This window comes from Oncorhynchus keta, chromosome 34, assembly GCF_023373465.1.
Source record: "Oncorhynchus keta strain PuntledgeMale-10-30-2019 chromosome 34, Oket_V2, whole genome shotgun sequence".
NCBI classification, from domain to species: domain Eukaryota; kingdom Metazoa; phylum Chordata; class Actinopteri; order Salmoniformes; family Salmonidae; genus Oncorhynchus; species Oncorhynchus keta.
The window spans coordinates 31,071,116-31,090,133 of NC_068454.1; the positions used below are offsets into that span (position 1 = coordinate 31,071,116).

The following is a 19,018-nucleotide window of genomic DNA, read 5'->3' on the forward strand; positions in this document are numbered from 1 at the left end:
TACTGTGTAGAATAAACAGAATTTGTGGTGTCATCTTTTGAGTAGGCCTACTACTCCACTGAAAATAGTCAACTACCTTCACAAGCAGTTTTTCCAAGAGAGTTCCAAAACAATCGCCCCTACTCATCTATTTTACATACAGAAGTGCAACTGTTTTCCCGATTTAGTTCACAAACAGAGAGTACTATAGTTTAGGACCATTTAGCAAACCTATACATTTTACATGAAAACAAAAAGGTTTTCTATCTTGTATTGTTTTACCTCACACTGGAGAATAGTTTTTGTGAAGGAATTACAAGCTACATGTGAATTAGTCTCTACGATATACATGAAGTAGGCCTGGTCTCCTTTTGCGAGTCCCTATAGTGGCTGAGAGATGTAGGCTAGTGTACCGGAATGTAGTGTATGTTATATAGATCGTCGGTTCTATCCTTTAAAACTGTGAAAATGAATAATCGAAAATCAATGGCTTGATAACCTAACGTCTGTGCAGTGTCTAGATTTTGAACTCACAGTCAGAAACATACAGTGGGGCGAGCACCTACAGTGTAGCAGAGTTGATTAAATAAACATCAGTTAATGGCTAAGTGATGCTCCATAGCATCAGGGCAGGCAGACTCCGTGCCATTTGGGATGCAGACACAATGGGCTCTTCAGCGAAACCCACTAGCTGCCTAGATGCAGTTGATCGAAGGGCCATGTGAGTCCCTCTGGGACCCCCAAAGGGCCTTTAACAGCAATGAGAAGCACTCTTTTCTCTGCTCTTCCAATCGATGGGGAGAGAGAGAGCGAGATGGAGAGAGTGATGAGCCAGACAAGTAATGGAGGGCAAACCCCTCTCTGGCCCTGACACACTCTGAGCTTTTAAAAGCCCTTGATTAACAAAGAATAAAGAGCTGGGCACAGTTTGTGCTTGGTCTCTGTCGAGAATATAGTATCTGCATTTCCCTGTTTTAGCTAGTATGAGTAAAATAACCACTATCTGTAAGTTACTCCTCTGTCCTAAACAGGTTCCTGTAATTCTAGATTATGAATTATTTGTTGAGGTTTTGCACGACTGTCATGAAAGCATGAATCTTTCATTTATAGAAAAATTTAAATATTTATTAATACACAGGTTGCCTTTTTGTTGCATAATTTGTCAGGCTTACGTGTTTCCTGCGTCATGTTTCTTTGCGTACTTCCCTACGTAAAATGTACAAATATGACATGAATATACTAGTACTGTATTTAAAAATATGGTATTTTCAAGACTACTGTATTGTAAACCAACTTATGAAAATGTATAATCGCTGAAAAGCAGCTATTGTTTGTCATTGTACAGGCTAAGGGAATATCTTCCTACGCAGAGTTAAAACTAGCCTGCTTGAGGAAAAAATCAAATGACCACTTCCAACTTTCAACAATTCTTCTGACATGTCGTCATGCCAGCTTAAAAAAGGGCCAAACAAACTCACTGCCCTTATTCATTTTACTTATTTAACCAGTAACAATTGCCACTGCTTTCCACTGAGTCCTGGTTTATTCTTTCTTCAGTGTTGCTCAACCGGTAGCAATGGGAATCGAGGGTAATCTTTAACAAAGGAAATATCAAACAGAGAAAAGGCATGTGACTTGTCAGTAATTAGCAAAGCCGAGCACAGTGACCTTCAGTGCAGATCAGCTGACTGTGGGTGGAATCCCAAATGGCCCCCTATTTCCTATATAGTGCACTACTTTTGACCAGGGTTCTGGAAAAAGCAGTGCACTATATAGGAAGTAGGGGGCCATTTGATATTCAGACGGTCAGGAAAAAGTAGTGCACTATATAGGAAGTAGGGGGCCATTTGGTATGCAGTCTGTCAGTGATGAGAGGGAACAGGCAGGGGCATCATGCACCCCCAAAATCTGAGGGGGCACAAAGTATGCGGGGGGGGTGACTACACCGCCTGTCCATTTAGAGCCATAATCATTATGCTTAATTCTATGTAATACAGTAATACATATTTGCTGCACATCTAAGCATCTCTTCAGTCTATCCTCCTGACTGGTGGTTCTTTTGAAGAAACAAAATATGCTTCTCTGCTAAAATCTGGATAAAAGATTAAAAGGAAGGTGTCTTATTCAGTACATTGTTATTGCTTGATTTTCAAAAGTCTGCCAACCTTGCCAGCAGGCATGGCAGCTAAGATAGATTTACTAGCTTGTCTTACTAACTTGATAGCGTAAAAAAAAATGTATTTACAGGACAAATCTGAGGGGCCACATGCCCCTGTCCCCCTATAGGCATGATGCCTCTGGGAACAGGAAAGGGAGTGAGGACACAACAGACCAGACCACAGGAAGTGAAGCAGAAAGGACATTTTATTGTACCCAGTACAGATCATTATAAACTCAGTGTAAGGTACACGTTGTGAAGAGGGAGAGAAGGTGAAGCCTATACAAGTGCAGACAACCCTTGGTCAGGGAAAAGACTATAGGTAGATACACATATCTTCTTCTGAAATGACACCCATTTCACTACACTGAATGTACAAAACGTTATGAATACCTCACGACAGACTGACCAGGTGAAAGCTATGATCACTTATTGAGATCACTTGTTAAATCCACTTCAAATCAGTGTAGATTTATTGTTAACCTTTATTTAACTAAGCAAGTCAGTTAAGAGCAAATTCTTATTTTCAATGAGAGCCTAGGAACAGTGTGTTAACTGCCTTATTCAGGGGCAGAACGACAGGTTTTTACCTTGTCAGCTCGGGGATTCGATCTAGCAACCTTTCGGTTAAGTCCAACGCTCAAACCAGTTGGCTACCTGCCGCCCCAGTAAAAAAAAATCCTTTAACCTTTTTAAACAATTGAGACATGGATTGTGTATGTGCCATTCAGTGGGTGAATGTGCAAGACAAAATATTGAAGTGCCCTTTCGAACGGGGTATAGTAGGTGCCAGGCACACCGGTTTGTCAACTGCAGCGTTAGTTATTTTTCACAATCAGTGTGTATCAATCCCGTGTGTATCAAGAATGGTTCACCACCCAAAGGACATCCAGACAACTTGACAACTGTGGGAAGCTTTGGAGTCAACATGGGGCAGCATTCCTGTGGAACACTTGACACCTTGCGGAGGGGGGATTCTTAGGTGTCAATAGGTGTTCTTAATGCTTTGTAAACTCAATGTATATAGTAAACTACTTTTGACCAGGGACAATAGGGCTCCGGTCAAAAAGTAGTTCACTATATAGGTAGTAGGGTGTCATTTGGAATGCAGACACACTATGTACCCCAGTCATACTACCCTTTATAAATAAGACAATATTCTTGTTCTTCACCCTTTCATTCACCAAAAACGGCCTCTAAAGCAAACTGTCTGCAGTAATAGTCGAGTCACAGGGATCCTGATATATATTTTTTAAGATGCATATGTTGTTATAGGCAGAACTATACAGGCTTATACAATAAAATCAAAACAGTTGCAGACTTAGCAAAAATATATATTTATATAAGTTTGTATTTTTCCCCATTTAAGAAACAAAACATGAACAAAATGCAGAGAAGTTTCACAATCTGCTTCTTTGTCCAGAGTAGAGCGATATGTTAGTGGACAGTTTATTTGTTTGAATACACCGTCATGCAAAGAGAAGCAGAGGTCTCTTGTTGACAACCTGTGATTGGCAGAAAGGAGTCCAGGGAACGGTGTAGAATTTCACCCCTTCGCATGCAAAGTCCTGAACAATGCCATCCTAGTGCATCTGAGAAATATAGTACACTCACTGCTGAGGAAACGTCAAGCACCCAATAAAACAAGATAAAAATAAGATTTCACCGTTTTAATAACTTTAGGCATGTATAAATTCAAAATCTCTAGGAAAAATTGACTGAGGTGTCCCTTTTGGAAAAGAAAAAGGATTCCTGCAGTGCCTAGTTTTTATTTAAGGAGGTGGAGTGCTAATTAGTCAGTCAGTTACAACTGAGGCAATATAAGGAGTGAGTTTATGGAGAAAAAAAAAAGGGTGTGGAGAATGTCTGGTCGCCCCGAGTCCACATCCAACATTCACCCCATTTCCTTTATACTGCAATTCTTTTGACCATAGACTGGTGGGCTTTTTAAAGTAGTGCTCTATATATAGGGAATAGTGTCGTTTCAGATGTAGCCACAGCTCTGAGAGCCTGGAGTTTTACGCTAGTAGGGCACTCACAGGTAACCCAGCAGAACAGAACAAACACTAAATAATTACTGGATAAAAACATTGCCGGGCCGGCATTAAACAAACAAAAACGTAGGCCTCTGGTTGGAGGAATCCATCCATCTAATCTGAAACCATAGAACGTCCCAGTGGGTTAGAGCACTACTAGGTCTAGATCTTTAACCAACTGTAGAAAAGCCAGCATACTAACAGACATTTCTACACTAACGTTTAAGCCTACAGAAACAAATAGGTCTGTAGGTTTGGAGTTTTTTTGCAAATTTAAGTCCTTGCTTACACAGATCTTATTGTTCATATGTGGCAGAAAATATATAATTATGGGGGACGAAAAAGGCAACTACAGAATAGTGCTGCATTTATATATATTTTGTCAGAATTAACTTAAGATACTTATTATACTCTTTTAGAAAAAGCAGATTGTCAATCAGAATTGTTACAATTCTTGCAGTCTGCGCAGAGAGACATATCAGACAGTCCTCTGGCATGTTGTCATCATAATGTAGCCCCTGGCCCGCCATCACGTCCTCTTGGTCTCCATTGCAACAACACCACCTCGCCTTAAGTTGGCGGAACCACTGGAGTCCATTCCACACTTCCATGGCCCCCCCCTCTCTTGGTACAGTAGATGATGCCAGAGATGGTGGTTGGTGCAGGTTTCTCCTCAGTCGTTTTCAGGGGGAGGGAGGGTTAAATTAATCTAAGATTGGAGGAGTAATTTAGCGGTAAGAGGAGAGGAAGGTTTCGGGTTTGATAGTTTCTTGCTCAGCCTCAGCCGTTTGATCTCTGGGTCGGGTTTAGTAGTAGGGGAAGTGCGCGTCAGTAGCCATAGCCGTCAGGGAAGGGTAGGCCTCCTACACACTGCTCCCCAGAATCCCCCAGGTAAGGGGTGTTCTTGTCGTAGTGGGTGAGAGGCAGGGTGTCATCGTCCACCTGACCGCAGGGCAGACTGTCTGGGTCGGCCTTCAGGTTGGGCCTTTGGTTGTCAGGGAAGGCCATGGAGAACAGGGCCTCAGGGTCACACACAAACTTGTACACGTACCTCTCACCAGCAACCTGCAATAGACCAATCAGAGAATCATAAGTTAGTTTGACCCACAGAATTAAATAAAACACAAAACATTATATGCAACTATGGTTAGACCCTGCGGAACTGCAGCATCATCCCCCAAGGTTTATTCAAGTAAGCCAATAGCTAGCTTGCTCCGAAGGCAGCTTAATGCTGTTGCTAAGTAGAAATGGGGAAGGATAGAAAGGGTGAACCTGCCTTTACCTTCTGCATGATGCCCTTCTCGTAGTAGTATCGCAGAGAACGACTCAGCTTGTCATAGTTCATGGCTGGCCTGTTCTTCTGGATGCCCCAGCGGCGAGCCACCTGAAGAGAAAAGACAGAAAATACTGAACATCTTTAAAAAAAAAAAAAATGAAACAAAAATAAAACGTTGACTAGCTAGCTTTCAATAGTCTAAACTATTATTAGGACCAGGGCACAGACCTGACCTCTTAAGTCATTGTTGAAGATTAACTAAAAAAAAATATTTAAAAAAAAAATCACCAAATCACCCATGTTTATCAATGTAACAGTACAATAAAACCCTGATTTAAACAAAACATCTTCCCAACGGACCTCTTCAGGCTCTATGAGTTTGAACTCCATGCCCCGGCCTGTCCAGGCGATGAAGTGACCGTTGGCCGGGTCGTCCAATAGGGTGACCAGGAACTGCCAGAGCTGCAGAGAGCCGCGACGCTGGTATGGAGGGCAGTCACGGTACACAGAGGGCTCCTGCTTGACCTTCCCTGTGAAGAGGGGGAAAGAGAGCGAGAAACAGAAAGAGCTGTATCTGTGAGAACTGTACTCCACCAGTCAGCTACAGGGTGGTGAGACAGTGAAGTGGAGCAGGCTGCTCATTTTACACCTGCCTGCCATCTCAGCTGCTCAAAGGAGACTTTCTACAGTTCTTCTCCTTTAGTCAGTGATGCAACAGACATCCTAATAATCCTGTCCTTTGTTCCACTGCTGTCAGCATTTGCGAGAGAGTCCTCCCTGTGCTGCGTGTAAATCCCCCCCAAGGGACAGGATCCAGGGATGTGAAAGTATATATGTTTTACCTTCAAGTCTGTCAGGAACCACACAGGTATCGTCATAGTACAGGTGAAGCTCTCTGAAGGAGAAACCTGTAATATGAGAGAGAGAGACATTAGCTAGGGCGTGGGAATGCGGCCTCCATTTTGCTGTGGAGGCCAGCTACTAATGTTCTAGGGGGACTAAACTGCTCACAAAGCAATATAGCCAGGCAGCCTCCCAAGAGTGGAAGATTCTGTTGAGCTAATATCATGCAGTGCTGCGGAGCTGTGTTGAAATGCTCACATAGTGAAAACCTAAACAGGACTCGTTGATAGATGCAACATCCCGAGAGATGTCATTCTAATGTTGAGCTCTACCATCCGGCCTGCCCCATTACCCAACCATGCAGCACTTTAACAGGGAAATATGTCCCAACAGGGTCAACGGCTACCATGGCTTTGAGAGACTTTCCCTTGTTTTATTAGCTTCTATTCACACACCTTCCTAGTAATGTTTATTGCAAGAGCTCTAATAAATACGATTTACAATGCTTTTATCACATGTCAAATAAACTTGAAATCCTCCTCTGCTAAGACGGGAAACTGGTTACAATAACTTACTTTCATGGTTGTTTTGGTAGAAGGTCCCTGCTCTTCCAAATGTAGACTGACAGATAGGCACTTCTATAACAGAGGGAGGGGAGAAGACATGTTACACTGACTGCCTCTTTCCATTCTCACACTAAACACAAACCTCTGCCATGAGTATATTTAGCCGCTGCTAGTAAAGAGAGATTGTACATATTTACTAGTAAAGGGAGCTCATGCATACAAGAAGTATCCATTTACTGTATGTGTGTCACTGGGATATGTTCGGTTTCTGTTCGAATTGTGGCACAAACTATTCAAGTTGCATTTGTGGTCCCACCCATTCACGTGGTTGGTGACATGAGGATGAACAGTGTGGAACAAAAAGCTTTACGACTGTTCTACCTGCTGCTGCAGCACTTCCTCCTCTTACACAACTGGCTTTGACCTAGCAGCAAAACAGCTGGACTGGAAATGTCCACTAGCTATCCCACCACATCTGTTGGAGCGGGCTAAGCCCTGATCAGAGCACACTATGCAGCGCGCAACAGGCCTCGCATGTCCACTGAGCCCCCAAATAGGATTACCCATCGGCATTAGAACGGGTTGGGCTTTCAGATATTAAATCACAACAATCAAGTTACGCCTCTGTCGCCCATGGGATCAAGCCCCGCCCCCTTTAACTTCTGTGTCATTGTGGCGGAAGTGAAGTGTCCCCACCCACCCTACATTTACGGTCCTCTGCTGAGGAGCAGATCTTTATTACACTTCAGGGCCATTTCTACAAAACGTTTAATCTAGTACTGTCAACGCAAGTTGAGCCTGTTACAGCATAATATGCTCTATCCAATTGCAACACATTGGATGCCTTCGATGGTACTGATCACACACATACATACATACATAGCACCAATTTTGACCATAATGCAAAAGTAATGCGGGTACATGTAGTAATGCGGGTACATGTAGTTCCAGAAAATAAATATATCATTTACAAAATGCCCAAGTAGGTGACTTGGAAGGCAACACAAATCAAATGATATTCATGTAAGAAATAGTCTGATAGCTAACTCTTGGTTCAGACCTCTATGAGACATGGTACACAGTGAATGCAATAAAATTCTCTTCTCAATAATAGATTCAGTATCTCCCCCCTTCCTAGGAGTCTTAACATGTTCGATACCAATGTGTCTCAGAGAGCTGAGGTTGTGACGAGCCTCCATGAAATATGCAGCCACAGGGTTCCTCAAGGTCATGACTCCTGATATTACTCCTGTGTTCTGCTATTCTAGTTTTCCTACATAGCATAGACCATAGATAGATCTGATCAGGTATATTTGTGGAACACGTAATGATGCCCTCAATCTCAATAGCCTTGCCCGTAATAGGGCGATTGTGCATTTGTTGGAAAAGTTACTGGGTACATCCGCCACCTCTATAGTTACTGTCTGGCACATGGTCTAGAAAAGGTACTACGTAGCGCTGGTGGAAGACCTCGCGCCCCCAACTGGGGGTGTCTGAAGACGACCCACAGGGGCTCTTTAAACATCTTTTCCAGTTGTGGATCAGTGCTCGATGTGCCAGTCTATTTTAATTATGTGGTCAAACTGTTTACCAAGTAGGGAGTACCGAAGGGCGGGGAGGTTTGGGTGTGAGGCTGTCATCCTGGGTCATATTTTCATAGTGTTCCCTTGCGTCGTGCAGCCATTCCTCTGGGTAACCCCGCTGTCTAGAACGCTCATACAGATGGTCGGCTTGTTTGCCATGGTCACTGTACTACAAATGCGTATGTGACTATTGGCTGATGGGGAGGCTCTTTTTTAGGGGGTATGGGGGTGGGGAAGCTGTCTCCACATAACTGGGAATTCCTGTATAGGTCCATGCTAAAGACACACCCCTCCCTCAATCAAAATGTTTTTTTTTTAAATGTTCAAAAACAACAACTATAAAAGCAGGAATATTTTCAGTCAATGGAGGTCACAATAAGTCTCCCTGGTAGCTTATCCATTTGTTTTTTCACCCACCATGAGTCATGTCCGTAATGGTTACGTGAGGTGAAATGTGTATATTTTGGGATGTAGACACTCTGTTTTCACCTGAAGAGCCATTTTGGATCATTGTCAAAAGCAGTGAATTGGGAGCTTTAACAGTGTACGGGCCTTCTTGTTGTTTACTAGTATTCTTTATTAGCCAGGCACCTGTTTAAGTATGTGCGTATGGGCTATGCCCATATACACAAATCCATCCAGAGAGAGAGGGAGACAGAGGCTGGGCCAGTGAGCCTTTATGTTGATGTACGTATTTATAGGCTGTAAGAAGCTTAGCATTACGTCACTGGCCTCTCAATCAAAGCTGAGAGGGAGAATGAGGTGGACAGTGCAAAGCTGGCCTGGGCAGAGGGAAGGAAGGTCCTTCTGTAGCTCAGTTGGCGCTTGTAACGCCAGGGCAGTGGGTTCGATTCCCGGGACCACCCATACGTAGAATGTATGCACACATGACTGTAAGTCGCTTTGGATAAAAGCGTCTGCTAAATGGCATATATTATTATATTAAGGAAGGAGAGGTGGGCACTGGTGGCAGAAAAGGGACAACAGCTGGGGGGGCGGGTACACAACTGTTCTTATTTTGCCACCTTACCTATAGGTAAATAGTGTTGGATTGCGTAAGTAAGACTTTTGAGACGGGAGACAACTGCATCTGGCAAGTCAATCTGCATATTGAATTAATTTCAATGTAATGGTAGTAAAGTTCATACTTGCATACTAGCTCCCTCTGTAAACACAGCGTAGTGGCCCAAATCTATCCTAGGTAGCATAATACTAGTAAAGTAGGTTTCCTTGAACCTGGCCGGGATGACGTACCTATTTACCTGTTGGCAGAGCCTTAATCCGGGCTCAGAGATTCATGTTTACTGGCCTGAGGGTCAGAGAGCAGTGTGATTTAAGAGCCACGCGGTCATGTGAGTGTTGATACAGCGCTGTGCAAGGTAAGAGGGGTTTTAACTAACTCTCCCAGGACAGCAACCATAATCAGAGAGCCCCAAGGTTGTGTCCGGCTTACCCATCCTTCTTTCCTAAATACGCACGCCCTTTTATGGAAGGACTGGTGGAAGAAATAGATTGAGTGCACACTTGAGAAGGGTAGATAATCGGAAGTCAAGACTCACCCTCAACCCGACGAGAACCCTGTGAGTCAGCTACAACTTATGACCCAAGCCACCTTGGTTCAGACCGATCCAGAGCAGCCTGGAGGTAGCCAGCCACTCACCAGAGTCGAAGCAGAAGTCCCGGGGCTCCTGCTTGATGGCCATGGGGTGGAAGGCACCCTGAGAGCCCATGGAGGGGACACCCTCCTCGGTGTAGCGGGGGTCCAGCAGCTCTTGCTTGAAGCCATGTAGACCAGGGACCAGGGGCTCAGACATCTGGCGGTGGTAGGGGGGCCTCCCATCCCTGGGCAAGGTGCTGTGGCTGGGGGCCTGCTGCTGGGCCAGGAACTGGGGGCGAGCCTGGCTCTCAGAGGGAGGGAAGGGGAGACACGGCTCCGACATCTGCCTCTGGAACCTGGGGTGGAGGAACACATGGGAGGGTGATTGGATGGTGGTTATTAATGAAAGCTGTTGATATAGAAAAAAAGAACTGAACAGAGATTGAATGAAAGTTTAAAATATTCTAATGAACTACTTATGGTTATTGATAAACTGTTGCTTAAAAACAGATTTAGTGTGAATGAAAGCTGTTGGTGATAAACTTAAGTGGAAGAGAGTGAGTCTCTTGAACTATTGATGAACTTGAGAATCCAGCTTTAGACCAAGACACACAAGCCACCAGGAGCCAAATTGGCTCACTTATTGCAATCAAGCCAGTGAATACACGCTGTAAATGAGATGTTGGGGGCAGGTGTCACTAGCTAGCAGATATAAAAAGATTCTCCAGTGACAGTAAGACTCCCTTTTCTAGACGGAGCTCATTGGCCTGGACACCAAAGATACAAGGCCAATGGCTTCTGGCTGCACATTGGTTCCACATTACTGGCTGGTGATGACATGCCCTGCGTTCCAACACATCCGACCAGGAGTCCTGTCACAGGTGGGGGTGACAGGTGGTGTGTAAGGGGACGTGGGTCATTCTCACGGGGGTCTGGTTTAGACAATCTCCAAAGGAGGAGCCTGTCATGCAACTAGTGACCTGCCACCCGTGGCCCTTCCTCAACATCATAAGTGCACTTCCAACCCTAAAGTCAGCATTAGTGAAAGGTCACAAGGCCTGACACTCTCCACTGAGCTTGGTGTTTAAATGGCACGTTGGGTCTCCCAGGGCAATGGAAACATGTGAGCTCATGCCTCCTTGAGATAAAGATGGTGTGTACATTTAGAGCAGTCAGAGTAGATATACACACACGCTCATTAGTTTACATGTTAGTAAACACATGGAAGGAGTCCATCGGTTGGTCGATGTTGGATGTTTAATCTCCATATTCAGAATATTTACCAGGGGCAATAAATCACTTTTCTCCAGGGTAACCCGGTATTTCCCAACAAAATCAGAAGTGTCATTCAAAAGCACATCAAATCAAATTTTGTATCACATGCGCCACATACAACAGGTGTAGTAGACCTTACTGTGAAATGCTTACTTACAAGCCCTTAACCAAGAAATAGAGTTACGAATATTTGCTAAATAAACAGTAACAATAAGATTAAATAACAATAGCGCGGCTATATACAGGTCCGGTTTGGGATGAGTTGGACCGCACAGTGCAGGAAAAGTAGACAACAAGTGCTCAGCATATGTGGGAACTCCAAGGCTGTTGGAAAAGTATTCCAGGTGAAGCTGGGTGGCTACTTTGAAGAATCTAAAATAGTTACACTTCTTTAACACTTTTGGTTACTATATGATTCCATGTGTGTTATTTCATAGTTTAGATGTCTTCACTATTATTCTACAACGTAGAAAATCGTAAAAAAAAAATAAAAAAAAAACATTGAATGATGTGTCCAAACTTATGACTGGTACGGTATATCTTTACAATTAAAAGATTTGACCCAAAAGCCAGATGGAGCTGGGTAAATTAGACAGTCAGTCTTTATATTAGTGTAGCATAGACTATGCTGCAGCAAATGTAGGCCTACCTGTCACAAGAAAAACATTTACCATGAGTTGATAAGTCTACATGCATTGAACTGCGCTCCATAATGAGATGGGCTGTCTGTCCCCACCCTGGACGTTGATTCATTATGCAGAGGCAGCAGGGAAGCCAGATTTACACAAAGCATATAATTTAACAGTTCCATTTCACACCATGATGTTCATATAAATCATTTATTATAATTGACTAGTTGCAGATATTTATCCTGGGAAAAGGGGAGTGGTTTTGGGCGGTGAAGCGCAGTAAATCTCAGTAACCGGGTTTCTGCCACTCAACCCTAGTGAGTTGTTGCAGCACAGCATGACAGGACCACTCACCTGTGCTCAGGGCTGTAGGTGCCATCCTGACTGAGGTGTGAGGGTGGGCAGGGCACTGCGAAGGGCGGGCTCTGGCTGTGGAGGGAGAGCGGCCTCTGCTGGCTGTGGGCGGAGCTGACTGCTTGGTTGCCAGACTGCCCGTGCTGCAGTGGATGTGGCCCATGCACCTGGTTCTGATTGGGTATTTGAGGGGGAGGAGTCTGCTCAGTGAGTGGGTGTGTCCCTGGGGTGTTGGTAGAGCTGCACAGTGACACAGGTGTAGAGGGAGGGGTCAATGGCTTGTAGCCCAAACTGGGTTTCCTCTCATAGGCACTGTGGAGAGAAGGAGATACAGCCAAAGACAGACAGAGGGCTTGGGTCAGCATGGTGATAATACTGGGCTCTTGTCTTGTTGGTGTGGTGAAAGGATATATATATATAAATAAAAACGGTCCACACCTGTAACTGTAAAGGCACTTCTCTCCGTACGGCATGAGACTCCTGTCCTGGCTACAAGGAGAAAGCTCTTTGGAAGGACTCAGTTCCCGTTTAATCTTGGTTTGTGGGGGGCCATGAAACATCACTGAGGAGAGAAGGAGGACGAGGGGCAACACATCAAACATTGCTATAGCGAATTCAACCCAAAAAACAGTGAAGATAATCGGTGCTTATTCAATATCCTCGTTGATCATTTTCAATGGTATGGACATTGGACAGTGTCTTGTCTTCTCCCCTCAACCAATTGTCACATGTTAATGACAGCTGACAACACATAAAAAAGTACTATGGTACAAAAATTAGTATTCACTGTAGTGATTTTGCAGACTAAGTGAACTGTAGTATTTACATTTCACTATAGTAAGGAATGTAGAGTTTTGACATAGAAGTGGAGAATTTTTCCTTCAGAAAACCTACTGAAGAAATACTAAAAGAGCACATTTCCATAACCTGTAAGTAGGTAGGACTGGGGTCTGAATGGATAGTACAGCTCTTCTGCTCTTTCTATAACCTGTAAGTAGGTAGGACTGGGGTCTGAATGGATAGTACAGCTCTTCTGCTCTTTCTATAACCTGTAAGTAGGTAGAACTGGGGTCTGAATGGATAGTACAGCTCTTCTGCTCTTTCTATAACCTGTAAGTAGGTAGGACTGGGGTCTGAATGGATAGTACAGCTCTTCTGCTCTTTCTATAACCTGTAAGTAGGTAGGACTGGGGTCTGAATGGATAGTACTGCTCTTCCTATAACCTGTAGGGAACACAATATTTGGTTTATACTTGGCATGTAGGTTTCGCACTTATGGATGGCACAAACTGCGATATGAAGGAGGGGAATGGGCGGGGTATATGCAAATTATATACTGTAACATTCTATAGTAAGGACTAAAAATGATCAAGGGACACGTGTTGTATAGTATTCTACAGTTTACTATATAATATTCTAGTAAGAACTGTAGTATTCAAAAGTAAACTATTTTTTCATGTGGGTCAGCCAAATAAAACCTCCATCAGTATCATACCATCACCACGGTCTGCACATGACATCTAAAATCTCCCCTTTGATTTCCATTAAGGACCCAGACCTTGTCACAAATGGCACCCTATTCAGTGCACTACTTTTGATCCAGGGCCCATAGAGCCATTTGGGATGCAGTCCCAGTCAATACCCATGAATCAGTGTGGCCGTAACTCAATGATTTTCCTTCCCTCACTGTAACCATTAGCCCACTAGATCTCCAGTCTCACATCGGCTCCCATTTCCGGCGCCACATAATGGGGTAGTGAAACTGGATACCCGGGCGAGAGGAGTGTCAGGAGCTGGATGCCTCACCCTAAACCTGGGTCTGATGGACCAGGGACAGGAGCGAGGGAAACAATAGGCACATGAGCCCAACTCCCTGTATATGCATGCTATAGAAGCCCAGAGCAGGGCAACAAGCAGTAATGCTTCAGGAGAGAAAGACTGTATAATGGACCCCCCCCCCCACACACTTCGAGACAGGGTTCGAGCTGATGGGAGGGCAAGGCTCAGTACAGTACAATGCAGGAGGAATGTGTGTGCGCAGCGCATTGGCTGCCATGTGACGGCCGGATGATTGCAGGCACGGCAGGGGCCACATGGAGCTGGTGAATAGAGGGCCTGTGAGAGTCTGGCCCCCTGCCTGGCTAAAGGGGTTGCTGCCAATCACATACGCACGCACACACATTATCCTGCACACTTACAAACGCACAGCTATGTCAAGAACTATACTGCAGAAACCAGTGAACAAACTGGCGTTCTACAGTCTCCTACACACACCCTAGCATGGGCCTCACCATCTAAACACACGTGATGTGAAGGCATCAACCTCAATAATATGGCGCAACATCTCAGCTTAGCGGTCAATACATTAGAACACGCTAGGCTACCATGTAGATCTGGATCCATACACTAACAAAGACTGAGCAACCACGTCCCGTCTCTGCTGCCACATCAGACAAAAACAAACTGTAAAATACACTCCATTGAACATAACTCAAATATTTCCCTTGGCTGCCATATAAAGGCTCTGTACACTGAAGACAAATGGGGGAAAGTGGAGCTGTACAGAAACTCTAGGAGGTGGGAGAAAGACTGGACACTCTTTTGGATAGAGGTGGGTAGACCCATTCCAGAAGCTGAGTGTGAGTGCATGAAAGTGTGAAATCAGATGAGCTTGGCTCATGTGATGCCCCATGCCAATCGCCTGATAACACCCCCAAAAAAAAAAAAAAAAAATGGGGTGGGGGGGTGGGGGGGGTAATATTCCCAGAGGAAAGGTGGTTGAGGGAAAGAATGAAGTCAGGACCTGGCAGAATGAAAGCAAGAAAGAAAAGGCAAGCAAGCATGATCTTGTCAGGGGTTGTTATCTTAAAGATGAACCCAGTCAATGTAGCAGAGTAAAGACTTCAAGAGCAAACTGAGTAAAACTGTGAGGGCAAATGGCTCGTTCAGTGAAGCAGTTTAATCCTGCAGGCCTAGGTTGTCAAGCACAGCAATAGTCCCAAGATCAGATCTAGCTACATTGTGTGCTTGGGGGCACTTGACACGGTCTCTTGACGTCTGCAAAATACTCAAACGTTTGACAAAGTTGGCTGGGATTCAAAACAGCACGGATACCTAGATCCAGAAGACACAGGGCTCTGGCTGGATCCCACCGGTCCCACATACCAGCCTGGTAGAAATAATACATCTCAGGTACTCACAGCTATCAGACTGGAAATCTGGGACAAACTGTTCGTCATCAGGTACCTGGGCTGTGGAGGGAGAGAGAGGAGAGTTAAAGTGGATACTAACTGGGCCCCTGCCCAGAGAACAACATTTGAACTGTCAATCTCATCTTAGGGTCTTGATTCAAAAAGAGCCAAAGGTATTTTTTTGTTCAACCCACTGCGGGGTAGTTGGCCATTACTTGGGCACTTTAAACAGGGACTATAGTTGTCACAATCTCAAAACAATCCCTAATGAATTCACCTTTGTATTACTGGTGTTGTTGCCCAAAGAGGGAAACTGTCTAATAAGAAATTGAATAACGACAATTAAAAGGTGCGTTTAAAGAATTGTTATAAGTCTAGAACAATTTTTACTTTATCCTAGTCAGCAAAGTTGCTCATTCATGGGACTTTGCTCTAATTGAGTGCACAGAAAGAAAACCGTAATATTTAAAGTGACCAGCTTTGGTTAATCGGTAATCTGCCAAATTGCTCGATGCATCTCAACCATCTGTTGGAAACATAATTAAACCACCCAAGACATTTGACCAATTATCTCATACTTAGCCTTATTTTCTAAATAGTAGCCTTATTATTCTGCATGCACAGAAGGCAGCTACTTCAAGGGGAATTGTAATGCTTGGCCAAAGCCGTCAGATATGGACAGTTTTTAATTAACATAACCAATGTCTACCAGAGGGCAAGTGATGTTAGGTGATGCTGAGAGCAACAGAATACATCAAAATAAATTCAGCAGAAAAGGGAAGCATTCGGTATCAACTCTATGGTATACGTACAAGATAACTCACCTTCTGCAATCCAAATCTCCTGTAACTGGCTGAGGTCTTGGAACAGGTCTGAAACAGAGGTTAAATAAAAAATTATGATATGCTATGACAAGGTCACAAAGGGGAATTAAGTTGTCCAATTACCTTCCGTGTCCTGGGCGAGTTCTGTGTCTACAAACTTCCTTTTCCTGTTGTCGATGACTGGTCTGCTGTATGGTTCCTCCACATGAGATTTCTGCTGCAATGATGAAAACCCAACCAACATGTTAGTGCCGTCTGTGTCACTCAGAGCCATTTATGTATGTAAATGGCTCTGGTGTGACTCATGATTGAGACTGAACGCCACGTCCCATCCAATCCACTTCTAGCTGGAAAGTTGACAAGCCTAAATCTATGGCTCTCTTCCAATATCCACATTAGAATACCATTTATAATACATGGCCAATACATTCTGCATTCCAAGTAGTATGGACGTGTAGATATTGAATTGGAGCGTGTAGATATTGAATTGGAGCGTATGATGTTGTCCATGCTTAGGATTGATAGAGAACCATTGAAATAGAATAAGTAGAACCAGCATCACCATTCAAAAATCAATGGTTCTAGTAATTATATGAAGAATACCAGACATGAGTAGCATTCTTACATTGGGTGGGACCATAAATGGGACTTGCTGGTCGTAGAATCGGTCCATGTTAACTGGGTCTCCAAAGGTTCCCAGAAAAAGGTATTCGCTTTAAAGCGATAGCGCGAGGGTCACTTTTTGTACTAGCTGTTCACCTGTGGACGAAACATAGAAACATGTTTAGATCAAAACTCGAGTACTCTGGGAGTCACCTAGTTTATCCTTCACTCATAGACAGACCTGAAAGCAAGCTGAAACCTTACTACAGAGCTATAATCAGCACCTATACAATAATCTCCACCCCTCGTGCTTTTAAGTGAACATGCTGGTTAAGAGCATGCACAATGTAAATACACTCTGTAGTTGTGTGACTTATGTAACTCTTACATAAAGCAAAGCCAACCATCTGTGCAGGCGATTAGGAGACTGCGATAATAATCAGCCTGAGCTGGGAAAACTTAAGGATGGGTCTTAGTCCTGTACCTATTTCAGGATACTGCACTGGGTGACCATGCGTTGTATGAAGCACAGATGAGTGTCACTGTACAGTGTTTAACCCCAAAACAACTTGAGACAGTGGAGAACAGTATTAGACAAGACATAAAAACAGTCTATGAATAAAGTCCAATGGAAACGGCTTTTTACTATGCCACCATTCTGGGGCAAAATACTTGTAGTAGATACTGCCCTTTAAATATAAAAATGTAGCACAGCTGTCGTGTCCCCTGGGCATTGCAAAGCACGTTACAGTGAAAAATATATAAAGTCCGGGAATAGAAAACAGTAACATTAGCCTGCCTACATGTCCTTCCATTACACACGGATACTTCTCGCGCTCTAAACCTCCTCAAGAGTGATACGAGTCAGTCAATAGACTTTAACCCCCGTTTATTCTGACGAATAAAAGGCATAGCTGGCCAATCATTAAAGAGACAAATAGTAGCAACACATTGAAAAGATGCATTTACTAATGCATACAATGTGCCAGTCCAATAGTGTACACAATGAGGCACATATTGACAAGCTGTGAAAACAGTAGCATTAGGTAATGGCCCATATCTATTCCAAAATACGTTATCACAATTTAGAATAATAGCCTCATAAAGCTAGTTTGAATGGAATTCACGCCTTCGAGCTTATAACTTCTGCAAAAACTCAGTAGTGGGACATTGTCGGCAATCAAGAAAAGCAAGACAAATCACTTGATAATTATACTATAAGCTAGAAAAACTAAATTACATTAAGACGCTTTTGGTTTCAAATAGTTACTGAAAAAACATCCTACTAAAAAATCTTAGCCATTTTATAAAAGCAAATTGCAGCTAATAGGAGATGAATAACATCCTACCCAACACCCCTAGTATCCCCCTCTCTCTTCACCGAACCCTTGTTTTTGTCAATGAAGTGAAACTCGATCCGTATGGAACAGAGAAAAAACCTGACCTCTCCATTCATAAAATCACAAACAGCAGATCAACCTCGGAGATTAGAAAACTAAAACATGCAGACTCAGATAAAAGGTACACGCAAATACACAGCACAATTTAAAAACAGGAATATAGTGCATGGCACAACTTAATACAAAGCGAAAGAAAATGGTTGCTAAAGTAAACGCTTTCTTGGAGAAGATGGCGATCCGTTTTAGCCCATGGCAGAGATATACATTTGCTGTTGCATGCACTCGTAAATTTATGGACATAATAGATCGCCACAGAGACCTATCCAGGCAAATTGAAAATAGAACGCATTAATATATTACTCAACCTGTGCGTGTTTCAATTCCTTTACAGTATGGAAAGAATGCAATAAAAAAATCCACAAAAGACACTAACGTCGTCTGTCTCCGTTTAGTGATCAATTTATTCGGTCCGTCCGACTCCCAAAACTTGACTGAGCCTATAGTTAATGGACGGTTAGTTTTCCCTGGGGCTCGAGTAGGCTATACAGAGAGGCACACGCGTATTGGCTCATTGGCATTGTCCTTCAAGTAAGTAACCAATGGGTATCTTAAACTCATTAATTATACATGAAGTGCTCAAGGACCAATCGTAGCGCAGGTCCGTCCTATATTTGTGAATGGCTGGGTTTCATTCATTGTTTTTC

At 43.6% G+C, this 19,018-nt stretch overlaps 1 protein-coding gene across 3 annotated transcripts; it reads right to left on the minus strand.

Annotated features, from left to right (window-relative positions):
• Positions 1-2,325: 2,325 nt before the first annotated feature.
• etv5a (ETS variant transcription factor 5a) lies at positions 2,326-18,877 on the minus strand. 3 transcript variants are annotated; one of them, XM_035749774.2, is made up of 13 exons: positions 18,748-18,877; positions 16,937-17,070; positions 16,435-16,528; positions 16,312-16,359; positions 15,497-15,547; positions 12,735-12,858; positions 12,297-12,608; positions 10,102-10,394; positions 6,868-6,930; positions 6,292-6,357; positions 5,810-5,979; positions 5,450-5,557; positions 2,326-5,238 (listed from the first exon to the last, which is right to left on the minus strand). In XM_035749774.2, the coding sequence occupies exons 2-13, from the start codon at positions 16,982-16,984 to the stop codon at positions 5,002-5,004; spliced, it is 1,614 nt and encodes a 537-aa protein (XP_035605667.1). In that variant the 5' UTR covers positions 16,985-17,070; positions 18,748-18,877; the 3' UTR covers positions 2,326-5,001. The 3 variants fall into 3 exon arrangements, with proteins under 3 accessions (XP_035605667.1, XP_035605666.1, XP_035605669.1); XM_035749773.2 differs by having other exon boundaries at positions 18,680-18,849; XM_035749776.2 differs by having other exon boundaries at positions 5,456-5,557; positions 18,680-18,846.
• Between the last annotated feature and the right edge of the window lie 141 nt (positions 18,878-19,018).

Bases quoted from the DNA above. Each gene is read 5' to 3' on its own strand.
- etv5a (XM_035749774.2), bottom strand. From the start codon at position 16,984: ATGGACCGATTCTACGACCAGCAAGTCCCATTTATGGTCCCACCCAAT. The intron at 16,529-16,936 runs GTAAGAATGCTA...TCATCATTGCAG, and splicing joins CATTTATGGTCCCACCCAAT to CAGAAATCTCATGTGGAGGA. The intron at 6,931-10,101 runs GTGAGTGGCTGG...CCTCTGTTATAG, and splicing joins GGACTTCTGCTTCGACTCTG to AAGTGCCTATCTGTCAGTCT.